Source organism: Barbus barbus (genome assembly GCF_936440315.1).
Source record: "Barbus barbus genome assembly, chromosome: 35".
Taxonomy (NCBI): domain Eukaryota; kingdom Metazoa; phylum Chordata; class Actinopteri; order Cypriniformes; family Cyprinidae; genus Barbus; species Barbus barbus.
The window spans coordinates 4,693,781-4,719,478 of NC_136763.1; the positions used below are offsets into that span (position 1 = coordinate 4,693,781).

A 25,698-nucleotide genomic window follows, 5' to 3' on the forward strand; every position below is an offset into this window, starting at 1 on the left:
AACACGCATGACCGTTCAGATAGCACTCAGGTGCTGCATTCACTCCCAAAGTAATGCTCTGCATCCATGTGACAGCGCAGGGTGACATCTGGAGACGTGTTTGGCGGTAACGGGGGAGTGGGCGGACATCTGGAAACATCCATATCATCTCCCTCTCAAAGTCCATTTGTCATCGTCTCCATCTGCCTTATCACTGCTATCGATTGTGGTGGATGGGCGAAAAAGGAGGTGGGTGTCAATAGACGTGTCACGGCAAACATGAGCCAGATAGGAGCATAATGAAGTCATCGGACAGCAGCTGTCAAGGCCTGACTGATTTGGCTTAGTGACAGCCGATGGCGACTGGAGGCCTGCAGGAATGTGCGGAAGGCTGAGATATCTGCCAGGGGTCGGCCCGGGGTCAGCCGTCTCACTGCCAGCTTCAATTGGACTGTAAAAAGACATCTCACTATGAGTTCATGAAGGCCATAAATGATTCAGGACCGGCTGACTGTGGTGAGGATCCATAACAATGCATTCAGACACAAACCCTGCATCAGGCATCTATCATTAGCACCACATTTATGTAAGTAAGCCCGGATTAAATATTTAAGACTTTGATTGACCTAGCGACTGAGCTAATGTCGGCAAAGGCAAGCATAACTATCTATCTATTGATGATCAGCGCTGAATTTCAGTTGAATTAAACTTTTCTACCTTCTGCATTCTGAAATTCTGCATTATGTCTGCTAGGAATCAATTCCAATTTAATTAGAATTCTGGAAATTAACTGAAATTTAAAAGGCATCCTCGATTCAGTTCGGAACGATGCACAACCCTCCTAGCAACTGGTGTTATTATTGAAATAAAGCTCAAATACAATAAAATATAAACATTAGATTGAAAAGCATTAATTTGATCATCACAAAAATTTGAAATGTTGTCTTGAAAACTAACTGAAGTAAAATTAAAGTACTAACGTTATTCAAACTAAAAATGAAATAGATGTAAATAAAAAACAATAAAATCAAATATAAAAACTAATTAAAATTACAAAAGCGCATAACAAAATGGCTAAAATGAAAATGAAATACTGAAGATATAAAAATAAAAGCTAATTAAAAAATATTATAGAAATTAGTTATATTCTTATATTTTATAAGAATTTTTATTACAAATTTTATAAAAAATTAAATGAAAACCAGAATTGTTGCCTAATTACTAACATAAAACAAACTAAACTAAGTAAACTAAAATTACTTAAACTATAACTGAAATAAATAAATAAAAAATATTTAAAATATGATTATTGCAAAATTACTACAACCTAAAATTAAAATTAAAATGAAAACTAAAAATATAAAATCTAATTTATTAATAAATTAAATAATATAGGCTAAATAATATAATTGTACACTATAGCCACAGCCATATCATCCTGTAGCCCAAGACTGGTTGCCCACTGAAGCTAAGCAGGGTTGAGCCTGGTCAGTACCTGGATGGGAAACCTCCGGTGAAAACTAGGTTGCTGTTGGAAGAGGTGTTAGTGAGGCCAGCAGGGGGTGCTCACCCTGTGGTCTGTGTGGGTCCTAACGCCCCGGTATAGTGACGGGGACACTATACTGTCAAAAAGCACCGTCTTTCGGATGAGACGTTAAACCGAGGTCCTGACCCTCTGTGGTCATTAAAAATCCCATGGCACTTCTCGTAAAGAGTAGGGGTGTAACCCCAGTGTCCTGGCCAAATTCCCTCTACTGGCCCTTGTCTATCATGGCCTCCTAATAATCCCCATACACTTGATTGGCTCTATGACTCTCTCTCCTCTCCACCTGTAGCTGGTGTGTGGTGAGCGCACTGGTGCCGTTGTACTGTGGCTGCCATTGCATCATCCAAGTGGATGCTGCACACTGGTGGTGGTTGAGGAGAGACCCCCCCACATGATTGTAAAGCGCTTTGGGTGTACAGCAATACACAATAAAGCGCTATATAAATGCATCATTCATTCATTCATTCATTCATTCACTATAGAAACTACATAGCAACACCCTGAAAACCAGCCAGAACAACCTGGCAACCACACAGAACACCCTCTTATTGTGGCAAGAATAACTCATATTTACTTTTAGTAAATGTATAATATTACTTTTTTTTTTTTTTTTTATTGCTGTATTTTTTATTTATGATGTAATTTTCCTGGTCTGATCCATGTCAAAAAAAAATTATACACACATGGAACAGGTGTGAACTGCACACACAAGATGAGGTTAAAAAAGAGCACCGATTCTTCACTTTCCAATCCATGTCAGCTCCTCATCACTCCTTTCTGCTCGCGCAAACTTCCATAAGCCTCCTGCTTGCATGAGGGAACGTGATGGATTTCATAGTCAAGGTGCTGGTTTAATCCAATTTTAATCCATCTCCCCGGGCCGGAGTTTGAGATGGCTTTTATTTCTTTTGTCAGGTTACTGCTGAGAATGCAGCCCATTCTCATTTTTCATTCATACTAAAGTGTACAAAAGAGTTGTGCGCACACAAAAGCGCATTAAAAGAAACGCAATAATTCGTTTAAGAAGGATATTATATATATATATATATATATATATATATATATATATATATATATATATATATATATATATATATATATATCAAGCCACATGCTGTATATATTTAATCTATATTTAAACAAATTTGTTTTATATAATTGTTGAAAATAAAATAGATTTTAAGTAATATTTAAATATATTTAAATAATATAAAACCCTATATAAATTTGATATGTTATTATATTTATTTTATAATTTTATTACAATTTTATTTAAATATTAACATTTTATAAATTATATTTAAATAATATACTAAACTTTGTATACATAATTCATTCATTAATTTATTTATATACATGTTTTATTAAATAAATAAAAACATTTATATGATTATTAAATAATTATTAAAAAATTGTATTTATTTATTTATTAGTTTGATGTTTAAATGTATTTAAATGATATACTAAGCTTTATATACATTTTATTTATTTACATAAATTTGTATATTAAATAAAGAAAAAGAACATATGTAAATCATATAAAACTTTACATCAATTTTAAGTACTTATATTTTTATATACATTTTATTTTTATTTGTTTCATATCTAAATTTATGTAAATCAATATTATTTAAATATTAAAATTGTATTAAATTATATTTAAATCATACTAAACTTTGTATACATTATTTATTATATACATTTACATATTAAATAAAGAAAAATTAATAAAAACATTTTTATAACTATTAAATATATTTAAACACATCAAAATTATAATAATTATATTTAGGTATTTTATTTCATATATTATTTTGATATATTTAAATATATTTGTATATTAAATAAATAAAAATACGTTAAATTTATGTAACGTTAGATTATAAACTATTTCAAATAATAATAATAATCATCATTGTTGTTGTTATTTAAATATATAAATTACAAATATTTATATATGTATATATTTACAAATAAATAAATAAATAAATGAATTAATAAATAAATAAATATAAACTGCATGTACAATTTCTTGCAAGAAAAAGTACAGAATAAGGCAGACGGTTTATTTCATTTGAAACAGCTTTATTTTGTTGGATGTCTATCAGGAGCTACAAAGGCATTCACGTATTCAGTGGCAATTCTTCATTAATAAAATAATTTCTAAAACATTTCGCCTACCACTAAAACTGCTTTGAAATATGGCCCGCTAAAGTGAGATATGACAAGCTTCTAGACCTCCCAAGAGCCAAGATGCAGATATAAATGAAATGTGTTGAACAGCTGTCAGAGAGAGTACAACATGGTATTAGTTACTATCACAAATGAGATAAAGCTTTCAGTACATGCTAGTCAAAGACCTACTTACGATTAGTAGTTCAAGACATCATTTTGCATAATGCGCCAGAGAATATGAATATGGTCTCTAAGACTCTAATCAGGTCCAAACAAGCATCAACTCCAACTTACATGATAAGACACATGACAGATTTGCTACATTTACTTCTAGCTGTGCTCAACGAGTGTGTAAAGCGACCCGGAGTTACAAAAGTCCTCCTTGCGAGACGCAATCTGCCACGGCAAACGTTATATCATCAAACCCACGAGACACACACGGCGCGGCGGCCCATCCGCGGTGACAATGAATACGTCACAAGCACACGCCAGGAAAAAAAATGTCAAATAGAAAGTGCAATCTCTTTGTGCTCTGCTCTTTTTTTGTCCCTGACGCTAACATGCATTGTGAGGCACGGCACACATCTCCGAAGTCACGTAGCATTCAGAAGAAGAAGGAAATGGAAGTGGCGAATCCTGGAAAAAGACGAATGGATACAGAAGAAAGTGTCCATGCAGCAAATCCTTCTGTAAATGGGAATCAGAGGCACAATGCAGGCTGAAGTATTTAATCCATCAATAGCGATTCCAGCAGACAGCGGCGTAGCGCTTTAACATGAGGGTCAGGCCTGTGACTACCAAACAAACTGTATTTACCATCTACGTGATCGGCATGCATGAGCATTTTGTTCGGACCAACAACAGCAACTGTCTGTCGAGTCGCAGAGGAATCACGTATCGCTCAGATGTTGCCCAGCAGACTCAGTGGAGATCTCAACATGTGTGTTTCACCGAGCAGAAAAGGCAGCTATACAATTTAAGAGTATAGAGTGAAAGTGTAGAGCTAGAAAATGACTCCATGTCTCAGATCATTCATTCATTCATAATGGTTAGGACCAATACAAATTCATTCAGGACTAAATTATAAGATCTCATTAATATTTTTTTCTTTTTCAAGTTATAATGCCCTATGAATATTCCTCATCAAATTATTTCAAGACTAAATTATCTAGGAAAGATAAATTGAACAATTGTGAAATTGTACCAATGAGCTATATATATATATATATATATATATATATATATTCCTTATCAGATTCTATGAGGGCTAAATTATCTCGAACATTATAATTTATAAACAGCACTGACATTAGATAAAGAACAAATTGAGATGTTTCCTTAAACCTATCATCAAATTATTTCCAGAATAATTTATCTAGGATATTTTAATATGAAATTACTGATGGGATCGTTTTAATATTATCTTAATTGTTTTTGCTTAAAAGAAATTATGAGATTAAACTGAACAAATTTGCTAAAACACCAAAGCAATCTCAATCTGATTTATTTATATTTATAAATATAAAAGTATTACTTTCTTTAAAAAAAAAGGGAAAAAAAGAAAGACAAAAAAAAAATTGACCCTTGTTTATAACTTTGGTAAAATAAAATATATATAATATAAATCAAATAAAATAAAACATTGCATAATTCATCCTTGAATATGAATAAAAGTATTAATTTCTTTATTTAAAAAAACCTGAAGCATTATTATATTAATAATATGAATAGTACTATTTATTATTAATATTATAATATTATTATACAGTGTTATTATATTATATGGATATTTTTGAATATTCCTCATTCATTCAAGACTAAATGACCGGGGCCAGTATAATTTAAAGACCTACCGATGAGATCTTTTTAATATCTCAACTGTTTAAATGAGTTTAAATGGAGGAGTCCTGCTTCTCATATAATATGCCAAAATCATAAGATCTCAATATGAAGGCCTTGTTATCTTGACAAACCTGAGCACAGTTAGAGACGTGTCTGAGGTTTTGTTTTGTTTTGTGTTTTCCTGAAACTGTGCATGTGAATTTAGCTCTTTTACATAGAAATAAAACTCTCCACTTAATCTCATTGCCGTCCAGTTTATAAGAAGTGAGATATTAAAGAGATTGCATTTGTTCATTTTCTTTTGTCTTTGCTGACTTTGTGTTTGGAGTCGACTAATTTGAAGTTGAATGCATACACAAAAAAGCAAAGTACAGCTATTAGAGAAGCAAACATCTAGCAGAGCGTTGCGGCGTGTAAATGAGATGCATTCGTCGGGGCTCATTTCAGCGGGGACCGCCGCAGTCACATCAGACAGGTACACTAACTAATGTCGAGCTGTTAAAGTACGCCACTAATTTTTGCGAGCTGTCAAGTAATAATTGGGGAGGAGGTGTTCGCTGTGCCAGTGCGAATATGTACGCTAACATAATCTATTTGCGGAAATTATTTTTACAGTTGAGAGAAGAAGAAATAACTGCCTTCTTTCCCGCAAGAGACGGTTTAATCGCTGTTCCAGGCCTTCGCTGTTTATGTGATTGAGTGGATGAGAACAGAAAAAGGTGGCAAAGTTCAAGTAAATAGCTTGCGTTATTCGCTGAGAATACATTTAACAAACAGTAATTAGAGGGCAAATGCAAACGGGCATGCTCGTTATCTGGCAGTTTTACTGCGGTACGGCTTGTTGACTTGCATTGAAAGCACACTTCAGTGAATTATGTATGTCCCATTTTCTAGCTTTCAGGTCGTAGTAAATGTGCTCTCTGTACAGGAGGAAATCCATTTCATTTGAGCACCTTTATGACTGTATAGTCATTCAGAAACTCTCTCTCTCTCTCTCTGTCTTGCGCTTTCTTTCTCACAGAGGAAACAGACTTAACACCTACTAAGTGCCAAATTGGAGTAAAAATAGTTCTGCAGGTAACTTTATTAGCAACTGCAACATAATACATTTAGACTGACTTCTAAAAATTGCATTCTCAACCATACCTGTAAATAATTATAGAAATATATACTACCGTGCAAGTTTGAGGTCACTAAAATGTTTATTAAAAAAGTCTCTTATGCTCATTAAGGTTCCATTTATTTGATCCGAAATACTGCAAAACCAGTCTAACCGTTTTCTATTTGAATATATTTAAAACTCTATTTAATGCCTGTGATTCAAAGGTGAATTTTCAGCATCATTACACCAGTATTCATATTAATTCATTATTTACCAAGTCATTTTAATATATTAAATGCATATTAAGAATTATTTTTTTTAAACCCATAATGACCCAAAAACTTTGATGATATGTATGATGTTTATTAAACAGATATAGTGCATTCTTGAATAAAAGTATTACTATTTTTTTAACCCCTGAGAAATATAGAATTAAATATAAATACAAATTAAATTAAATTAAACATTTGATAGTACACCATTGAATAAAAGTATTGCTTTCTTTAAAAATAATAATAAATAATAATGATAATTTTTAACCCCTGACATAATGCATCCTTGATTAAAACTAATGATTAATTAAAAAAAATTAAAAAAACTAATTTTTGACCCTTGACTATAACAATAGTGATCAAACTTTCGATTTTCACTTAGTCCCACAGCCCAATAGAGTAAGTGGAGGAGGGACTTGAGCTATATTTAGAAGTGCAGAATATTGTACCAACCATCCAGAACAACAAAACAACACACTAAAAACACTTAAACGCCCGAAAATAATCTCCAGATAACTATCCACGACAAGATCTAAAAGCTGATTATTATAAACCTTTTGATTTCCAGTTGAAAGACTATACCGCTTTGATTTGAGGAATTTACTTGCGTTCTGCCAGTGTTAAACATGTGAGCTGATAATGGAGGGATTGTTACATCATGCAAAACCGATGTGTCGCCTTGCTCTGAGGGACATCACACCGCTGTCAGTCTCTGACAGCCACCCGTGCTAATTGTGACAGTTCAACGCTTAGATCACTTTGGGCTCCGCTAATTCAATACCCCATGCATCATTTTCTCCATTAGAATATGCAAATGCACCCAACTCTGAACATCGCCTTGCTTTTTTCTTCTCCTGCTCTGTCCTCTCCCCCCCCACACACACACACACACACACACACACCTCTGTCACTCTCTCTCTTTTATGGTAGTGGTTGAATAATGTGTCAACAGAACAAGTGGGACAGAGTAGTTTGAGATTAGGGAAAGTGTGTGTGTGTGTGTGTGTGTGTGTGTGTGTGTGAGTGTGTGTGTGTGAGAGAGAACAAAGCATATGGCAGCAATCAGTTTTTTTTCAAACAGCTGTGACTGTTTGAAACTATTTTCCTTTACGAAATAGACAATATTGTTAAATTCATACAATGTACATCACTTTATATTAACTTATTGTTTATTGAACTGTTGTACATTTAATACCACATTTGCAAACTCCCTTATAATCTTCAAAAGTATTTTGAGCAGTGAGTGGATTCTGATTAACATTGCATTCAAGGAATCAACATGTCTGCGATACATTACTCAACGCTGCACAAACACGCAAGTAGAAATCTTTGAAGCTCCCCTCAGCGCAAACACAAATATGCTGATCGGGTATGTTTTGATAGTCGCACGCAGTACTTTTCAGTTGCACTGTAGAGCCCTGGCTATGTGCCGTGATATCTTCTCTTTTTTAATTTACGTTTCGCACACTGGAACTGACTGGGGGGAGGCCGCAATTACACTGTGACCTGACCCAATCGTAGTTCTTTATGTGTGCATATATTTTATATTCTCTCTGTATACATTGTATCATTAACTGTTCATTTTCTATGCATCTGCATCTCTTCCAGCAAAATAATATATATATACAAAACATGAAAAAGGTCTAGTCATTATCACTTGGTGCCCTATTGGCTGGTGCCCCAGGGTACTCGCCCAATCCTGTCTATGGATAATCCGGCCCTGCACTTTTGCCTTCAGAACTGCCTTAATTCTTCGTGGAATAGATTCAACAAGGTGTTGGAAACATTCCTCAGAGATTTTGGTCCATATTGACATGATAGCATCACGCAGTTGTCGGCTGCACATCCATGATGCGAATCTCCCGTTCCACCACATGTTGGATTGAGATCTGGTGACTGTGGAGGCCATTTGAGTAAAGTGAACTCATTGTCTGAGATGATTTGAGCTTTGTGACATGGTGCATTATCCTGCTGGAAGTAGCCATCAGAAGATGGGTACACTGTAGTCATGAAGAGATGGACATGGTCAGCAACAATACTCAGGTAGGCTGTGGCGTTTAAACAATGCTCAATTGGTACTAACGGGCCCAAAGTGTGCCAAGAAAATATCCCCCACACCATTACACCACCACCACCAGCCTGAACCGTTGAGACAAGGCAGGATGGATCCATGCTTCCATGTTCTTTACGCCAAATTCTGACCCTACCATCTGAATGTCGCAGCAGAAATCGAGACTCATCAGACCAGGCAACTTTTTCCAATCTTCTATTGTCCAATTTTGGTGAACCTGTGTGAATTGTAGCCTCCGTTTCCTGTTCTTAGCTGACAGGAGCGGCACCCGGTGTGGTCTTCTGCTGCTGTAGCCCATCTGCTTCAGGGTTCGACGTGTTGTGCGTTCAGAGATGGTATTCTGCATACCTTGGTTGTAATGAGTGGTTATTTGAGTTACTGTTGCCTTTCTATCATCTCTAACCAGTCTGCCCATTCTCCTCTGACCTCAGACATCAACAAGGCATTTTCGTCACACAAGTGCTGCTCGCTGGATATTTTCACTTTTTCGGACCATTCTCTGTAAACCCTAGAGATGGTTGTGCGTGAAAATCCCAGTAGATCAGCAGTTTTTGAAATACTCAGACCAGCCCGTCTGGCACCAACAACCATTCCACGTTCAAAGTCACTTAAATCCCCTTTCTTCCCCATTCTGATGCTCGGTTTGAACTTCAGCAAGTCGTCTTCACCACATCTAGATACCTAAATGCATTGAGTTGCTGCCGTGTGATTGGCTGATTAGCAATTTGTGTTACCAAGCAATTGAACAGGTGTACCTAATAAAGTGGCCGGTGAGTGTATTTTTATGCACAAATAGACACATTCATATACACAATCTGTCCCAATTTAACCCCTGTTTCACAGGTGAATCAAATGATTAGATTTTGATGAATGATTACAAGGACTTTTGAAATTATTATTTGTTCTTCTTCTTTGGGATAATATGCACCAGCTGTTCACAATAAGACCAGCAGTGTGAACTGAGAATGTAAACAGGTCATTTTTTATTTCATGCCGACTTTAAACTGCTTTATGTAATTTCTGTGCCACCGGCTCTAACACTGCCAATAAGACAGTTTTGAAAACATAGCCTACTCATCATAAAACTACAAACACTTACAGCAAATCGTGCAACAGAATGCAGGTTTAGTGCCAGCGAGAAATGGACTAAGGGAAACAAATGAAAATGAAAATGACTAAAGAAGCCGATTTGAAAGCCAGTCGGCTAGAGCTGGAAGAGCAAGTTCATTCACAAGTGGCATTCAAAGGAACTCTGATTGCAAACACTTCATCTGCCAATCTTACACCACAGCCTGAAGCACAAGTTGACACGCTGGAGAGTTGAATGTTTACATTTTTCACTTGCATCTCATCTTAAATAACTACACACTTCACTTTTAAAACAACTTAAAATTTCACAACACACACACAATATAAAGGAGCACACGTTTCTTACCCCATGTGAAGGATATGTGAGCCACCCCCAGTCTCCTGATATTCTGGTTGTGTCCAGGAGACTCACTGTAAATTGAACATAAAACATGTTACAACAGCTTTCAAAAGAACTTTTCATCATAATTACTGGAACTCCATTATCTTGAAGCACATCCAATTACATGAGCTGATGCACATCTGAGTTATTTTGATAGACTGCAAGGATACACTTCTCATTCTAAAACACTGAGAAAACTCTAAAACACTTTTTGTCTGTTACAGGACAAAATGGGTCACAAGGATCATCCTCTCAATGCAAGAGTCAGCTCCATTACAAATATTTTCCTCAATGAGTTTGAACCACTTAACGGCTGGATCAATTCGTTTAACCCAGCTCTTAACACTAACGTCTACTGAATAAGAAACGCACAAGATGGACTGCTTTGTTTTATTTTTCTGATAGTTGCAATTACATAAAATAATAATAATAATAATTGTTCTAGCATTTTTATGGTTCAGTAACATTACTGTAATTGTTTGTTGTATTACTTTTAATATTTATTTAATTTTTTAATTACTGTAACAAATTACTTTTTATTTGAACACTACTAACATATATTTTATTAATCATGTATGTCTTGTTTTTTGTGAAAAATATAATTATACTGTACATATAATTATTGTATATATTAAATATTTATATGTATATATATATATATATATATATATATATATATATATATATATATATATATATATATATATATACAGTTGAAGTCAAAACTTTACATACACCTTTCAGAATCTGTAAAATGTTAATTATTTTACCAAAATAAGAGGGATCATACAAAATGCATGTTATTGTTTATTTAGTACTGACCTGAATAAGATATTATATGAAAACAACAGTTAGTTTGTTTACAGATAATATAGTTTTTCCTAAGTAGGTTTGTCTTGTTTTAAAGGACATTAACTATAATAATAAAAAAAATCAACAAGACAAAATAACAATTAAGAAAATTATTTCTTGTAACTTATAAAGGGCTCAAATGTAGCATGATGAAGCATGTAAAGCCGTAGCATTGGCGTATGCAATGGGCCGTCCCTTATTTATGACCAGACACCTATAGCCTGTTTTTCAGTATGAATCAAGGTCACCAAAAAACAAGCATTTTTTCCTCCGTGAGTGTAGCCGAGGGCCAAAATCATGCTAGATTTTTTTTCACAAATAAACACGGTAAACTGTATCTTCCTGCTCCCATCCATCTGGGAAACACGAGAGGTCCTGTGCGTCTGGCCCTGAGCTGCCGGCGTGACACTTGACGCGGGAAGCTGTGACAGATGCGCCCATCTGTGCGAGGAGGAACCGGCATGAGCCACTCACCTGACCCAGTTACCCCCCATAAGCCCCGAGACCCTGAATGCTGCTTTACATTCTGAGCACCCATCTAGTTGGAAATGGGTAAACAAGAAGTCACCTTCAATTTGAAAAAATGCCAGCTGCCACATGGACGTGTGTCGGGTAGCGTGCTAACAGATAACACAAACCGGCCTCAGTGTCCCATAGGTACCACAAAACAACAAATTAAGCTTGCAGTTACCTTCACATTCGACTCATTACACCTATACGCGGCTAAAGCGCAATGCTTTTTTTGGACAATGTCGCAGAGGTCACATTCAGGTTATCATTACGATCGGTTCAGGTTTAACTGAGAGCTCGTTTTTTATGTTTAATGTTAAACTTTCACAATACACGCACCTGCTTGACAACAAGACTATGTCATCAAATCTATCCAGACAGTCATCAAAAAACATTTCCACAGACCAGTGCTCTGTCTGACTACTTCTGTGTCTGTCATTATGGAGTGAAACACACATAACTTCAAAATTGTTACAAGCCAAGCAATCCCCAAAGTCAGCAAAAACATACTTCCACTGACAAATGTCATAGGAGAAGTCTTCATTACTTGACCACTGGAGTCTCCAAATAGTTATAAATAAATAAACAACTAAATTAATATATATATATATATATATTAATAACTCTCAAATGCTGACCAGTTTGGTGATATTTAAAAATATCTTAATTACATTTTTGATATTTCCAAAGAAAGAAAGAAAGAAATATTTAAAAATGTAAATAGAATATATTATATAAAGGTTTAATATTTCTATAAAAATTTAATGACATTTATGATTTTTATTCCCAATAATGCATTATTCAGTAACCCACAAGGGTGAGTTAGAGTTTCTTTAGATTTTTTTTAATAACACTTCTATTTTTTTAAATAAATAAAATATTTATTTAAATATAAAGTATTGCATAAATATATAAATGCTTAATATTTAATGAAAATAAAAATGAATGTATTATATGAAATTGAATATTTTAAGACATTAAATATATTTTGAGATAAATCTCTCATTCTTAACGTCATACATTTATTCAGTTTCACATTTAGTTCTGTGCTGGTAAAAACTGAAATCTAGAATTGTTCAGAATGGCAAGTTGGCAACACATGTGTATTGCGCGCGCACACACACACACACACACACACACACACACACACACACATTATCATTACAAAATACGAAAACTGGTAACCAAATGGTTGGATGCCAGTTCCCATTGGCGTCCATGGAAGAAAGTACCATGGAAGTCAATGGGACCCAAAATGATTTGCTTAGACATTCTAGAAAGTCATGATGGAAGGGCTCATTTTGGGGTGGACTATCCCTTTATTTAAGGTCAACAGTTATCTGCCATTACAAACGGAACTGTATGCATGAACATGAATTTACCGTACTAACAGAAGGACCACCCGTGTACATCAGGTCCCAGGTGAGCTCTTCTTTTTCTTCTTCTTCTACAGTACTCTAGTGAACCTTTCACATTCTGTTCATTAACAGGTTGTCTGTGCAATTTTTTTCAGTTTCTTTTAAATGTCATCACTTTGGTTAATTTTCTACTTAGAGAACTTTATTTTAGCTCTCTCTGATCTCTTTCTGTGTCTGTCCCTCGCTCGCAGGCTGTAATCAGCAGTATTAGTGCACTTGTGATTGGACTTCTAATTTGGAAAGCCTGTTTCTGATGAGAGCACTGGGTCAGAAAGTAGGAACAGATGGCCTCTCTCACTCTCTCCTTCTTGGTTTCCTTTCCTCTCGCTCTTTGGCTCCTTCCTAGAAACCAGTACTAACTAAAAGTAGCGCTGCTACTAACTTAACATTTATCCGTAGTGTGACAGTAGCACAGCTGCTTTCAAAATAGCGATGCCAAGTACACACTACAGGACAGAAGCTCTAGCATCTGCATGTCAACATGTTGCATACACTGGAAGTGCACTGGCAATGACACTGTGCAAGTTAACTACATTCTGGGGCTTTTTGTTACAGACAAAAACTGAGGGTGACAAGCTTCTCTGTGTGTGTGTGTGTGTGTGTGGCAGTGTAGAATGACAAAACCTTGCTTTTTTTGTCACTCTGCTTTATGCACATGCAGCTTTGCAGCCGAGCAATCTAACATGCTAATCAAACACATCCTCCTCAAATTCTGGGAGTCTGGTTTGTTTAAGCAAACTGGTTTGTCATACACACTGTATAAATATAGAGTCACCTCCAAAAGTCCGGAAATACCATAGACAAAATGGGATTTATGAAGTGGGACAAAATCAGCATAAATCCTTGTCATTTTGTTATGATATTGAATTGATAAGGGACAAAAAAAAAAAAAGATTTAATAAAAATGTATGAATACGTAACATAAAACACTAGAGCTAGAACCACCTAAAGACTGGTCTAATTGGTCTGTCTAACCTGACTTTGTAATTAAAATATGATGGACCAATAATCTCCCAAAAAAAGGAATCTGTTTTGATTGTGAAATGTATATAAAATGCGATTATTATGCAAAATCATTATAACTGATGTTCAAAGATAGCTGCCAGTTATTTTAATACATATTTACATTTTACATTTATTCATTTAGCTGACGCTTTTATCCAAAGCGACTTACAATTGCTATATATGTCAGAGGTCGCACGCCTCTGGAGCAAGTAAGGTTTAAGTGTCTTGCTCAGGGACACATTGGTGTTTATATATTAGTGTTATAGTGTCATACACATTGGTGTTTATATATTAGTTTCACAGGGGATTCGAACCCGGGTCTCTCACACCAAAGGCATGTGTCTTATCCACTGCGCCACCACCACCACCACATATATGCAATATAGCTGATATATATTTATGCAATACAGTTGATATAGTTTTTTGCATATTCTAACCTTTAGAGATATACTGTCATTACCAAAAATATCGGCACCCTTGGAAAATATGATCAAAGAAGGCTGTGAAAATTAATCTGCATTGTTAATCCTTTCGATCTTTTATTTTAAAAAATGACAAAAATCTAACCTTTCATTGGATAATACGAATTTTATATAATTATTTAATTATGAAATAAATGTTTTTATCTAATAAACATTGGTCACAATTAACAGCACCCTTTTATTCAGTACTTTTTGAAACCTCCATTTGCCAGTTTAACAGCTCTACATTTTCTCCTACAATACCTGATGAGGTTAGAGAACACCTGACAAGAGATCAGAGACCATTCCTTCATCCAGAATCACTCCAGATCCTTCAGATTCTCAGCTTCATGTTGGTGCTTTTCAGTTCACCTCACTCATTTTCTACAGGGTTCAGGTCAGAGGACTGGAATGGCCAGCAGAAGCTTGGTTTTGTGCCCAGTGACCTATTTTTGTGTTGTTTTTTAAGTTTGTGTTTGGATTATTGTCCGGTTGGAAGATCCAAACATGATGCATTATAAGATTTCTAACAGAGTCAGTCACTTATTGATTTTTTATCTGTTGGTATTTGATAGAATCCATGATGCCATGTGTCTGAACAAGATGTCCAGGACCTCCAGCAGAAATATAGGCCCACAACATTAAAAATACAGCAGTATATTTCATAGTACACATGGGGTACTTTTTATCCCTGTGTTCACCAAACCCATCTTGAGTGTTTACTGCTAAAAAGCTATTTTTTTTGTTTCATCTGACCATAGAAGCCAGTCCCATTTGAAGTTCCAGTCGTGTCTGATAACTGAATATGCTGGAGTTTGTTTTTGGATAGGTTATTGTTCTTGAAACCCTCCCAAACAACATGTGGTGATGTAGGTGCTGTTTGACTATTTTTTTAAAGGTTTTCTGACCCCAAGACTCAACTATTTTCTGCAATTCTCCAACGGTGGTCCTTGGAGAGTCTTTAGCCGCTCAAACTCTCCTTCTCACCGTGCATTAGGATGATATAGACACACACATCCTCTTCCAGGCAGTTTCGTAACATTTTATGTTGATTGGAAATTTTTAATTATTGCCCTGATGGTGGAAATGGGAATTTTCACTGCTCTAGCTTTTTTCTTTAAGCCACTTCACTAATTTGTGAAGCTCAATTATCTGTTGCTGCACATCAGAAATATATTAAAGGCTTTCCTGTAGCCTTTATTAACTATATATATATTAACTTTTATATTTTTATAAAATATAAAAACTGTAACTTGAATGCAATGTAAGTTGCTTTGGATAAAAGCGTCTGCTAAATGCATAAATGTAAATATTCTTTGGTTTTTCTCATTGTGATTGTCGATTAAGGGAATTTGGGCTTTGTTTTCCCTCCTATTTATATTTCTGTGAAACAGGAAGCCATGGCTAGATAATTTCATGTTCATAATCACCCTAGAATGCTCAAAATTGTGAATATGAATGGGAATATATATACTCCAGAGATATTTTACTCATAAGAATTTCTAAGGGTGCCAATAATTGATTGAAAAAGTGATTTCTACAGGTATTTTAGACCACCCTGATTGCTTTACCAATACTAATATCAATGTCCTGCTGTTTACTATACAGCCAATTTCAGAAGCCCGTGTCACATTTACACTTAGAGATGCCTGTCAGCGGTGACGAATGCCTTTCCTCAACAATAGCATCTCTGCAGGGAATTAGGTGTACACTTTTAAAACAATTTTTAATCTTTTGCCCCCTCAGAAAATATAATTTTAAAGAGTCTATCCATCAAAACCAGAAAAGTCAAAGACCTGTTGAGAAATAAATTTACAGTTGTTAACTTGCAGACGTCCAGCAGGTAGTGGTTAACTTTTCCATCTTTTCCTTTTACACTCCAAAAACTGTTCTCAATTTTCAGTTCTTCTGCTTTTCAGACGGAAGCGTCTATCAGACCTGAGGATTGATGGAGGGCCGCTGTGGCCCGAACACTCGGGGTCACTGACGGAGAAATTACGGTGTCTAACACGACACAGGGTGAAGCATTCGTCTTGCCGAGTTCAGAAAATGCACCACCATAGTCTCAGAACGACTGAGCACAATGCATTTTGGGAGAGAAATGTAAAGCTTTTCCTAATGAGTCAGGAATATGTAGACTATGCCGTCCTGATGGGAATAGGAACATAATGTTTATCATTAGTATAGAATGTATTTTTAATGAACAGACGTGTGAATAATGCAAACGGAGGAGGATTCTACAATATATACCTGTGTTTGTTTGTTTTCTTTTGAATATTTAATTACCCAAAGCACATTTTCAAATGCTCAAAGTAGGGCAGTGCGTTTATAATGGAGTTTTCTAAGCACTAATCGCTAATATTATCGCTTACGCTTAAGGTTAGGGATTTGAACAAAGTTTAATGCTAAATATTAAACTTTGGCACATAACTCATGTGGCTCAAGTGATCAGACTTGCAATGTTATTCAGAAGTATCTAGTAAATCTTTCTTCAAATAAATCGTAGATAAATAAGATGAGCAAAAATTATTCTAGAAATGTAATTACGAACCAACTTTCTGTTCCTTCTGTGTCTGTTCCAGATGGAGCAACATCAACAGATGCAGTTTTGCGAAGTTCTGATGGTTTTCAGATGGCTTTTGATAGGCAGGACGTCCATATGACTGTAATTCCACAGCTGACTGATTCCATTCTGATCAGTCAAATCACTGATCTATCTCTTCTTCCTTTGCTCTTCTATTCTATGAAAGGAACACAAAGCAAAGTCCTCCAAAACACACAAAGATGTAGTTTTATCCCTTCTTGTGGATAACGTGTGGAAAATATCATTATTTCTTCCTTTCTAATTGACCATGTTCATGGCTAGATACAATGGTCACTTCTTCTGAGCGCAGTTCAGTTATTTACAACCACATCTCACTTCTAATCAATTCCCTATGAATAAAATCAATTTCAGGCCTACATTGTATGGTTTGTCATGATGTGTGTACTAATGCTGGTGAAATGTAATTTTTCCGCAACACAAATTTTAGCACCACAGCAAAAACGAGTAATACAAATTTTAATACTACGGCAAAGACTAATATGATATTGAACACAATACTTAATTTAAAAAGTTAAATATTATTTAAATAAATTAGCAATGTTTAATTAAATATATACATCACAGATAAAATAAAATAAAATGTTTTATAAAATAAAACATTCAAGTGTTTACAAATAGAACAAATAAAAACATTAAAAGACAGATTATAATGTAAACTGATCTTCACATTATTAGGAATCTAACAGCAATAAAATGAAATAAAATTTACATTTACATTACATTTAGTCATTTAGCAGATGCTTTTATCCAAAGTGACTTACAAATGAGGACAATGGAAGCAATCAAAATCAACAAAAGAGCATGCAATATGCAAGTGCTACATCAAGTCTCAGTTAGTTTAACGCAGTACACGTAGCAAGGGTTTTAATTATATAATGCATCAAAAGAAAAACACATCGAATAGAAAAAGAATAGAGCAAGCACGTGTTAGAGGCCTTTTTTGTTTTTGTTAATTGTATAATAAATAAAAAGAAAAGAAATAGATAAAAAGAATACAAAAAGAATAGTTTTTTTATGTTTCTAAATTAATAAAACATTAGTTTAAAAATAGAACAAATAAAAGGAAAGAACACAGACTTGAAGTAAACATTAAATGATCAGTAAGTCATGGCAACTACTTTTTAGAAGTTATATGAAATTCAACTTTATCTTTTAAGTCGGTTTAATATAATTTAAGTTGAAATGACTACAACCAAGTTGATTATACTTACAAATTTAAGACAGCAACTGAACTTAAGTTTTTAAGTTGATTTTTTTTACAGTGTTCAGAAGACCCTAGTTACTGGTCACAAACTAAACAAGCTTAACTAGTCCAGGCCTTTGTATTCAGCTGATAAATTAAATAAAAATATAAAAATAAAACAAAACATTTCTCAATTAATCAAATTATTTAAAGTAAGCATTCAGAATCTGGAGAAAACCCTGACTTTGTTACCAACTAAACAGGCTTACCCAGCATAACCAGGCCGTTGTTTTCAACTGCCTAGTTATCTATCCTCTCAGCATGCTGCGACTGATTAAGGCAAATTTCACATTAGGACTCCTAACCAGGAAGCTGATCTGACAAATATTGTTTTCCATTATAATTAAGTTGACTTTGGATTTCACACAGCGACTATGTGCTAGTGCTTTTGTTTCTCAGCCGGAAAACCGTCCATCTCGCTCCGTTTGAAATGACAGATCCTTTCAACACTTTAGAAGGAAAACAACAAAGGTAGGACGTCTAAACACCCTCACGCTCGACAGAGAGCTGCTGCGGGGAGTCTGCGAGCGACGCGACGCGTGCATTTAAAACAACGTTCTGTTTCAGCATATCATCTGAAGCTGAGAAATCCTTGAGGACTCATTTCATGATCTTTTCTCAAGGCCCCAAAGCTGAAAAACATCACGCTTGTAGGACACGGTCATTCGATTACCACTATTTGTCTGATATGCGGCTGCTTTTAGTTGCAGGACTACTTCAGTGAGCTGTAATTAATTGTTGATTGTGTTCAGAAACAGAGATAAATTCTCCCGCTGTACGAAATGCGCCTGTCTGTTCTGCTCACACTTCAATTATATCAGGAGACTGTCTGTCTGACGGATCGGTTCATGCCAGCACTTCATGTTCTCCTCGGCCTGAGGTGAGCGGAGACCTGAAGATACATGAACACAAGCGCCGTCGCTCCCTGGAGGACACGGTGGCACAAACGGCCACGCGGCATTAAAGCTGGACGGTCCCTGAGGAGTGTTTGCGCACTTGTTTGCTGGAGGGATGGAAAGACCTGCAAAGCTATTTTTGGACGAGGGAAAGAACAGCAGAACTACTATGTGGAACACAGTTCAGTTATTATCACTTGAGTTAGTTAGCAGCAGTGATGAGATGAGGATTAATGTTCACTAGTGTTCAAAGGGGTTTTAATGGTACAGACCACTCACAGTCTCATGTTCAATTTGAGGGAAAATAAAAAATAAAAAATACTGAGTTTTAGTGTGTAATACCCACTTTTCAAGCCAATCAATTCTCAATGGAAAAAACTAAATCCCAGCCTACACTGTTCCAAAACTACTGATCAGACCAAGAAAAAAAAAAAAAAAAATCACAATTTCTATACATTTCTATACTAATGTCAGTAAAATATACACTACGGTATCGAACACTACTTTATTTACAAAGTTTTAAAAAAGTAAATCTTAATAAATGTATTAATTTTAACAAACATTTTGAAGGATGCATCATTAAATATATAAATAAATCTTAATAAAAGTGGAATTTAATTAAAATGTAAAAAATACAAATGAAAGACGACAAAAAGTAAACAGCAGTTTTTTCAGATAAAAACAAAAAAAGTACAATTAAATAAAAAAATCACAATGATAGAAAACAGAAACATGTAAACAGAAGTTTCTTACAGGTAAATTATAAATAAAATAAAATAAAATAAAATAAAATAAAATAAAATAAAATAAAATAAAATAAAATAAAATAAAATAAAATAAAATAAAATAATGACATGGGTATGACAGAGGTATTACAATATGAAGGTGGTTTATGAGGACACTGCCTATGTCCCCGTAATTCAAAAGGCTTAAAAAACATACTAAATGGTGTTTTTTTGAAAATCTAAAAATGCACAAAGTCTCCTGTGAGGGCTAAGTTTAGGTGTAGGGTTGGTGTAGGGCAATAGCACACACAGTTTGTTCAGTATAAAAACCATTACGCCTATGGAGAGCCCCCATAAACCACAAAAACCAACGTGTGTGTGTGTGTGTGTGTGTGTGTGTGTGCATGTTGACATATTGTATTGTTTTTTCTATGTGAAACGCGTTGAAACTCACTGAAACAGAATTTCCCCAAGGGGATAATAAAAGGAACTACTACTACCAGAGTAGTTAAAACACTGCATCAGGTTTATACTGTATAATAGAAATAAATCATATTTCTATAATACAGAAATAAACAACAACAATCTAACTCAAAAGTTGTACTTTTGCACACTTAGCATCTACCAAATTACTATTAGAAAGAACCACATTATGAATTAAAGAGTTTTTTTTTTTTTTTTTTTTGACATTTGATGAAAGTTATTTGTGAAATGAACGTTTCTGGAAAAAAAATTTCTTGAAAATTAAATGTTTTAAATTAAAAAGCTGATAAAAATTACACTTGTAACACATACAGTAACTCTGTTTAATGCCCACATTAAACCAAAACACTCAAATTGTATTACCAGGTCACTGGCTCCTGATCGTCCCTCAAATAATTGATCCCGCCAAGCTCTCTGATAATTAATGTGTCCGTCTGTTTCTAAAAGTTACACCTCAAAGTCACAGAAAGATCATCTTTACACTCTTTCACGGGCCTGCGGCGTCTCTGCGGGGGACAGACTTCTGCATTGCTTATAAATTCATAAGCAAGCCTCTTTATTTTGATTTCCTTTATACTTCACTTCTCACAGTTTCCAAACATAAGCCCGATTCGTGTTTGCATTCAACACGTCAGACAAAATCATTTGACTAAATCAGTAAATCCTTCACAGCAATGTATGATTTCTCATATAGCATTATGCCAGGATAAGACACGAGTCTTTCTCAGATGAACAACGATAAGTCTTTTTTGACAGTCACAGATAGACATATTTTAATCCATATAAAAGGCTTTAGTGTTGGGCTGCCATTCATCGGAAGCACTGAGGTGAATCTATACACTCTGATAGCATTTAATGGAAATAAGTCCAGTACAATAGAGCAGATACTAAACGATCTCTCGCTGTGTGTGAAATGACAAGACACGCTCGACTGAAAATGGCCAATGCATTTCAAAACCACTGATATGACATTATGACTCTACGCTTCTCAATAAAACGTCTAAAAATAAAACTCGCCGCTTGGAAAAAGAGATTATTTCTTTCATCACCGAACTATAATTTGATTTTCCCCAAGTCTACGGCCTCGGAAAAGCGTGTTGTTTAAGTAAACAGGTGATTATTTAACATACGTTCGCTTGTGAGAAATATCAAGCCTCGCTCAGACCTCTATTAAACCTTTAGAGCGCAAGCTACATAATTTCCCCAATAATCTGGGCCGCAGCCTAAAAAAACTTGTTGTACGCTGATGCAACGGGTTGAAAGAGATATTAAATAAATCTTTTTCCTCAGAATGAGCTCTGTTTGCTGCTCTTCTCTCCTTCAAATAATCTTTATTAATTTTTCTACCTTCTGTAGCATCTGCGCTTGCTTTAAATGATGAATTTATTCGTCACTTTTTAATGTGATGAATGTGCGAGCGCGAAGCATCGATATTGCGGCGCGTGTGTTGGTTGTGGAGATCTCACTGTAGACTTCCACCACGTTCACACCGTCACTGAATTAGGTTAAACCTTTGATTTATGTGCAGATTATGAGGTTTAAAATACATTTCCACCATGTAAAGAGAGGGAGAAATCCATCACCGAGGATCAGAGAGAGTTTCAGGAACGCTGCATCACACTGTTTGGCGTCGTGACGCAGAGCGAGGTGGAACACAGAAGAATCTTCCAGACTCTAAATATTCCCCAATTCAATCTCAGACAGCAGAGAGCACCTGAAGAGCCCCCCCCCCCCCCCCCCCCCCCCCCCAAAAAAAAGACTGAATAGGACTTGATGTCACAATAAATACGAATTTAAACTCAAATCTCGTTTCATGCATCTGCAAATCTTTATAAACGCATCAATGACGTCAAAGATGATGAAAAGAAAAATGTACATAGAAATTAGTTTTTAGAAGTTAAATATTTGTATTCATGTTGATCTCATACGGTTATGAAACACTTTTGGAATTAAGAACTCAAAAAATGCCAAATTGTAAATGTCATGATGTAAAAAGTAATTACAATTTTTAACATATAAATCATTTTATGATGCTTTTTCCATATATATATATATATATATATATATATATTAGGTTTATATATATATATATATATATATATATATATATATATATATAGATTCGGTCATAGGTAATCACAGCCGTGTGATAAAATGGCTCAAATTATTAAAATAACCCCATTCAAAAGTTTGTGAACCCTTGGTTCTTAATACTGTGTGTGGTTACCTGGATCCATCTTTTCACACTGAGGACAATTGATGGACTCAAACACAACTATTAAAAAAAGTTTCAAACATTCACTGATGCTCCTGAAGGAAATACGCTGCATTTTGAATTTGAAGATCAAGGTAAATTGTACTTAATTTGTCTTCTGGGAAACATGCAAGCATCTTCTGTTGCTTCCGAAGGGCAGTACTAAATGGAAAAAAATATATATATTTCTACAAAATAAGAAAAATTTGGACATCTTCATCCTGTTCAAAAGTTTTCAATGCATCGTGTTTCCTTCTGGAGCATCAGTGAATGTTTGAACCTTTTTTAATTGTTGTGTTTGAGTCCCTCAATCATCCTCAGTGTGAAAAGATGGATCTCAAAATCATACAGTCACTGCTGGAAAGGGTTCAAATATGCAAAAGATGCTGGAAAACTGAAGATTCTGCAGGACCTGGAGGATTTTTCTGAAGAACAGTGCTCAGTTTAACTCTTCAGAACAAACAAGGGACTCATGAACAACCATCAAAAACAGTCGTGGATCAGCCAGGTAACCACATACAGTACTAAGAGCCAAGGGTTCACAAACTTTTGAATGAGGTTATTTTAATAATTTGAGCTTTTTTTTTTTGTCTTATGGACTAAATGTAAACATCTTTTATGTAAAATATCTTACTCAGGAGAGTAATAAAAAACAACATGTATTTTGTATGATCTCTATTATTTTGTTAAAATTACTCACATTTTCACCGATTCTGCAAGGGGTTCACAAACTTTCAAGCAATACTGCATATAGTATACACACACACACAAACATACACATATATATATATATATATATATATATATATATATATATATATTTTTTTTTTTTTTTTTTTTTTTTCCAACATGGAAAAATTGAACAACCTCAAGAAAACATCTTAAAATGATTTCAAAATAATATTTTAATACGTGTGTGTGTGTGTGTGTGTGTTTGTGTGCGTGTGTGTGCGTGTGTGACATTTTTAAGAAAAGTACCAAACATTAACACTATCATGAGCTTCTATATATTACAATAATAATATTTTAATACTATTTTATGTAGAGAATTATTTAACAATACTGTAAAAGTGTTGTATTAATAAATACCAATATTATATACAAAAATAAATTGTGTATATTTTGTATTCTATTTATTTACATACTATTGTATAGATAATAATTAAAATAGTAACGTTAAAATATTAAAATATTATAATATTAAAATTATATCTATATAGCTAAATGTGTGTGTGTGTGTGTGTGTGTGTGTGTGTGTGTGTGTGTATTATTGTTATATATTACATGCTCTAAATTTATAAAATAGTATAAAATATAAAAAAAAAAAACCCATGAAAAGGAATCCTATCTGTTTATTTCTCTTTTTTTAAGAATGTCAGCCTTTTCAAACTTTTCTCTTAATTATGAGAAATAAATCTCTTTGATATGACATTTTTTATTAATTAAATATAAGAATGAAGGGCACACTTTATATTAGGTGGCTTGTATTAGATTAGATTGTATTTTAAAACACTTTTGCTGCTGTTGAGGTGGGATACAGGTAAGGTTAAGGACAGGTTTGGTGGTATGGGTAGGTTTAAGGGTGGGTTAAGGTGTGAGGGATGGGTCAACAGTGTAATTATAAATGTAATTACAGAAATTAATTACAGATGTAATTACAAATAGGTATTTTAAAAAATATAAGTACAATGTAAAAACATGTATGTACACAATAAGTGCATTGTACCAAATTATTAATTTAAATGCAAGTACACAGTTAAGGCCACCTAATATAAAGTGGGACCAGAATTAAATAAATTTAATACAATAAACATATACATTGTATTTATGTTCTTATTGTAAATCACTTTACATAAAACAATGCATTCTTAAAGTTTTCAATCATTTTTTTAAATCAATATAAAAATGTGTAACAATGAGATTCTGCACAAAACAAAACTTTAAAAGGTGTCTGTTCAGATAAAGCCTAATCCTGGTCTGGCACAATTAATGGCGACTGTCGGTTTAATAAATGTTTGGGACTAAACATAATCCAATTACTTCAAACCAGATTAGTTCCTTCATCGAAGAGCGGGCTGATCTCTAGTTTGAGGAAGCATCTCTGCGGGGTGTAAAATCACTATTTGAGGGCTCCTGCAGCACAAGCACACAGTGGAGTTTGAGCTCTCCATCACACAGAGAGACTGAGGTGCATGTGGTCAGCGTGACAGAAGCGGGCCCTCCGGCTGGAGCAGTAGATTGTCACGGCGCAAGCACTGCCATAAAGTTCAACACGGGCATACATTTATGTCTGCTGTGGGCCACTCCATTTTCCACCACACCGAAACGCCATCTATCTCCTTTCGTTCTCGTGCTCTCACTCTCTCTATCGCCTTCCCTTCCTCCTAAAAAACAGCAGCAAGTGGCTCTCTCTTTCTCTCTGTCAGGCATCAGGTCTGTTACAGCTGGCAGAGAGCAAATTGCACGGACTGACACATCATTTCATTATAGGGCCGGGAACAAATGCAAAATACATTCAGCAACATCAAATAAGGTATGCTATTTCTGTGAATCCAGTCTCCAAACTGGAGTCTTCTCATTGTTTAGCGATCCGAAGCCCTGGCTGCACTAAACACGAGCACCGAACTGCCTGTATTGATTTCGAAATCCTTGTAGCACAAGTTCAGTACTGCAAACACACAGCTGCAAACCCAGACAGTCAACACTGTTGTCTGATAAAGATGCTCTATCGTTTGATGGTGCACAGATAACATTGTGCCTTAGACAAACATTTCAGCAAAGCAACCTG

At 34.9% G+C, this 25,698-nt stretch overlaps 1 protein-coding gene across 1 annotated transcript in view; it reads right to left on the minus strand.

Moving 5' to 3' along the window:
- Positions 1-25,698, minus strand: part of LOC306855434 (ephrin type-A receptor 8-like) — a gene marked incomplete at its 5' end in the record, with an annotated part of 80,500 nt that overhangs the window by 47,565 nt on the left and 7,237 nt on the right. The window contains one exon of the mRNA XM_079394158.1: positions 10,423-10,487. Coding sequence (XP_079250284.1) covers positions 10,423-10,487 — 65 coding nt within the window. The remainder of the gene's footprint in view (positions 1-10,422; positions 10,488-25,698) is intronic.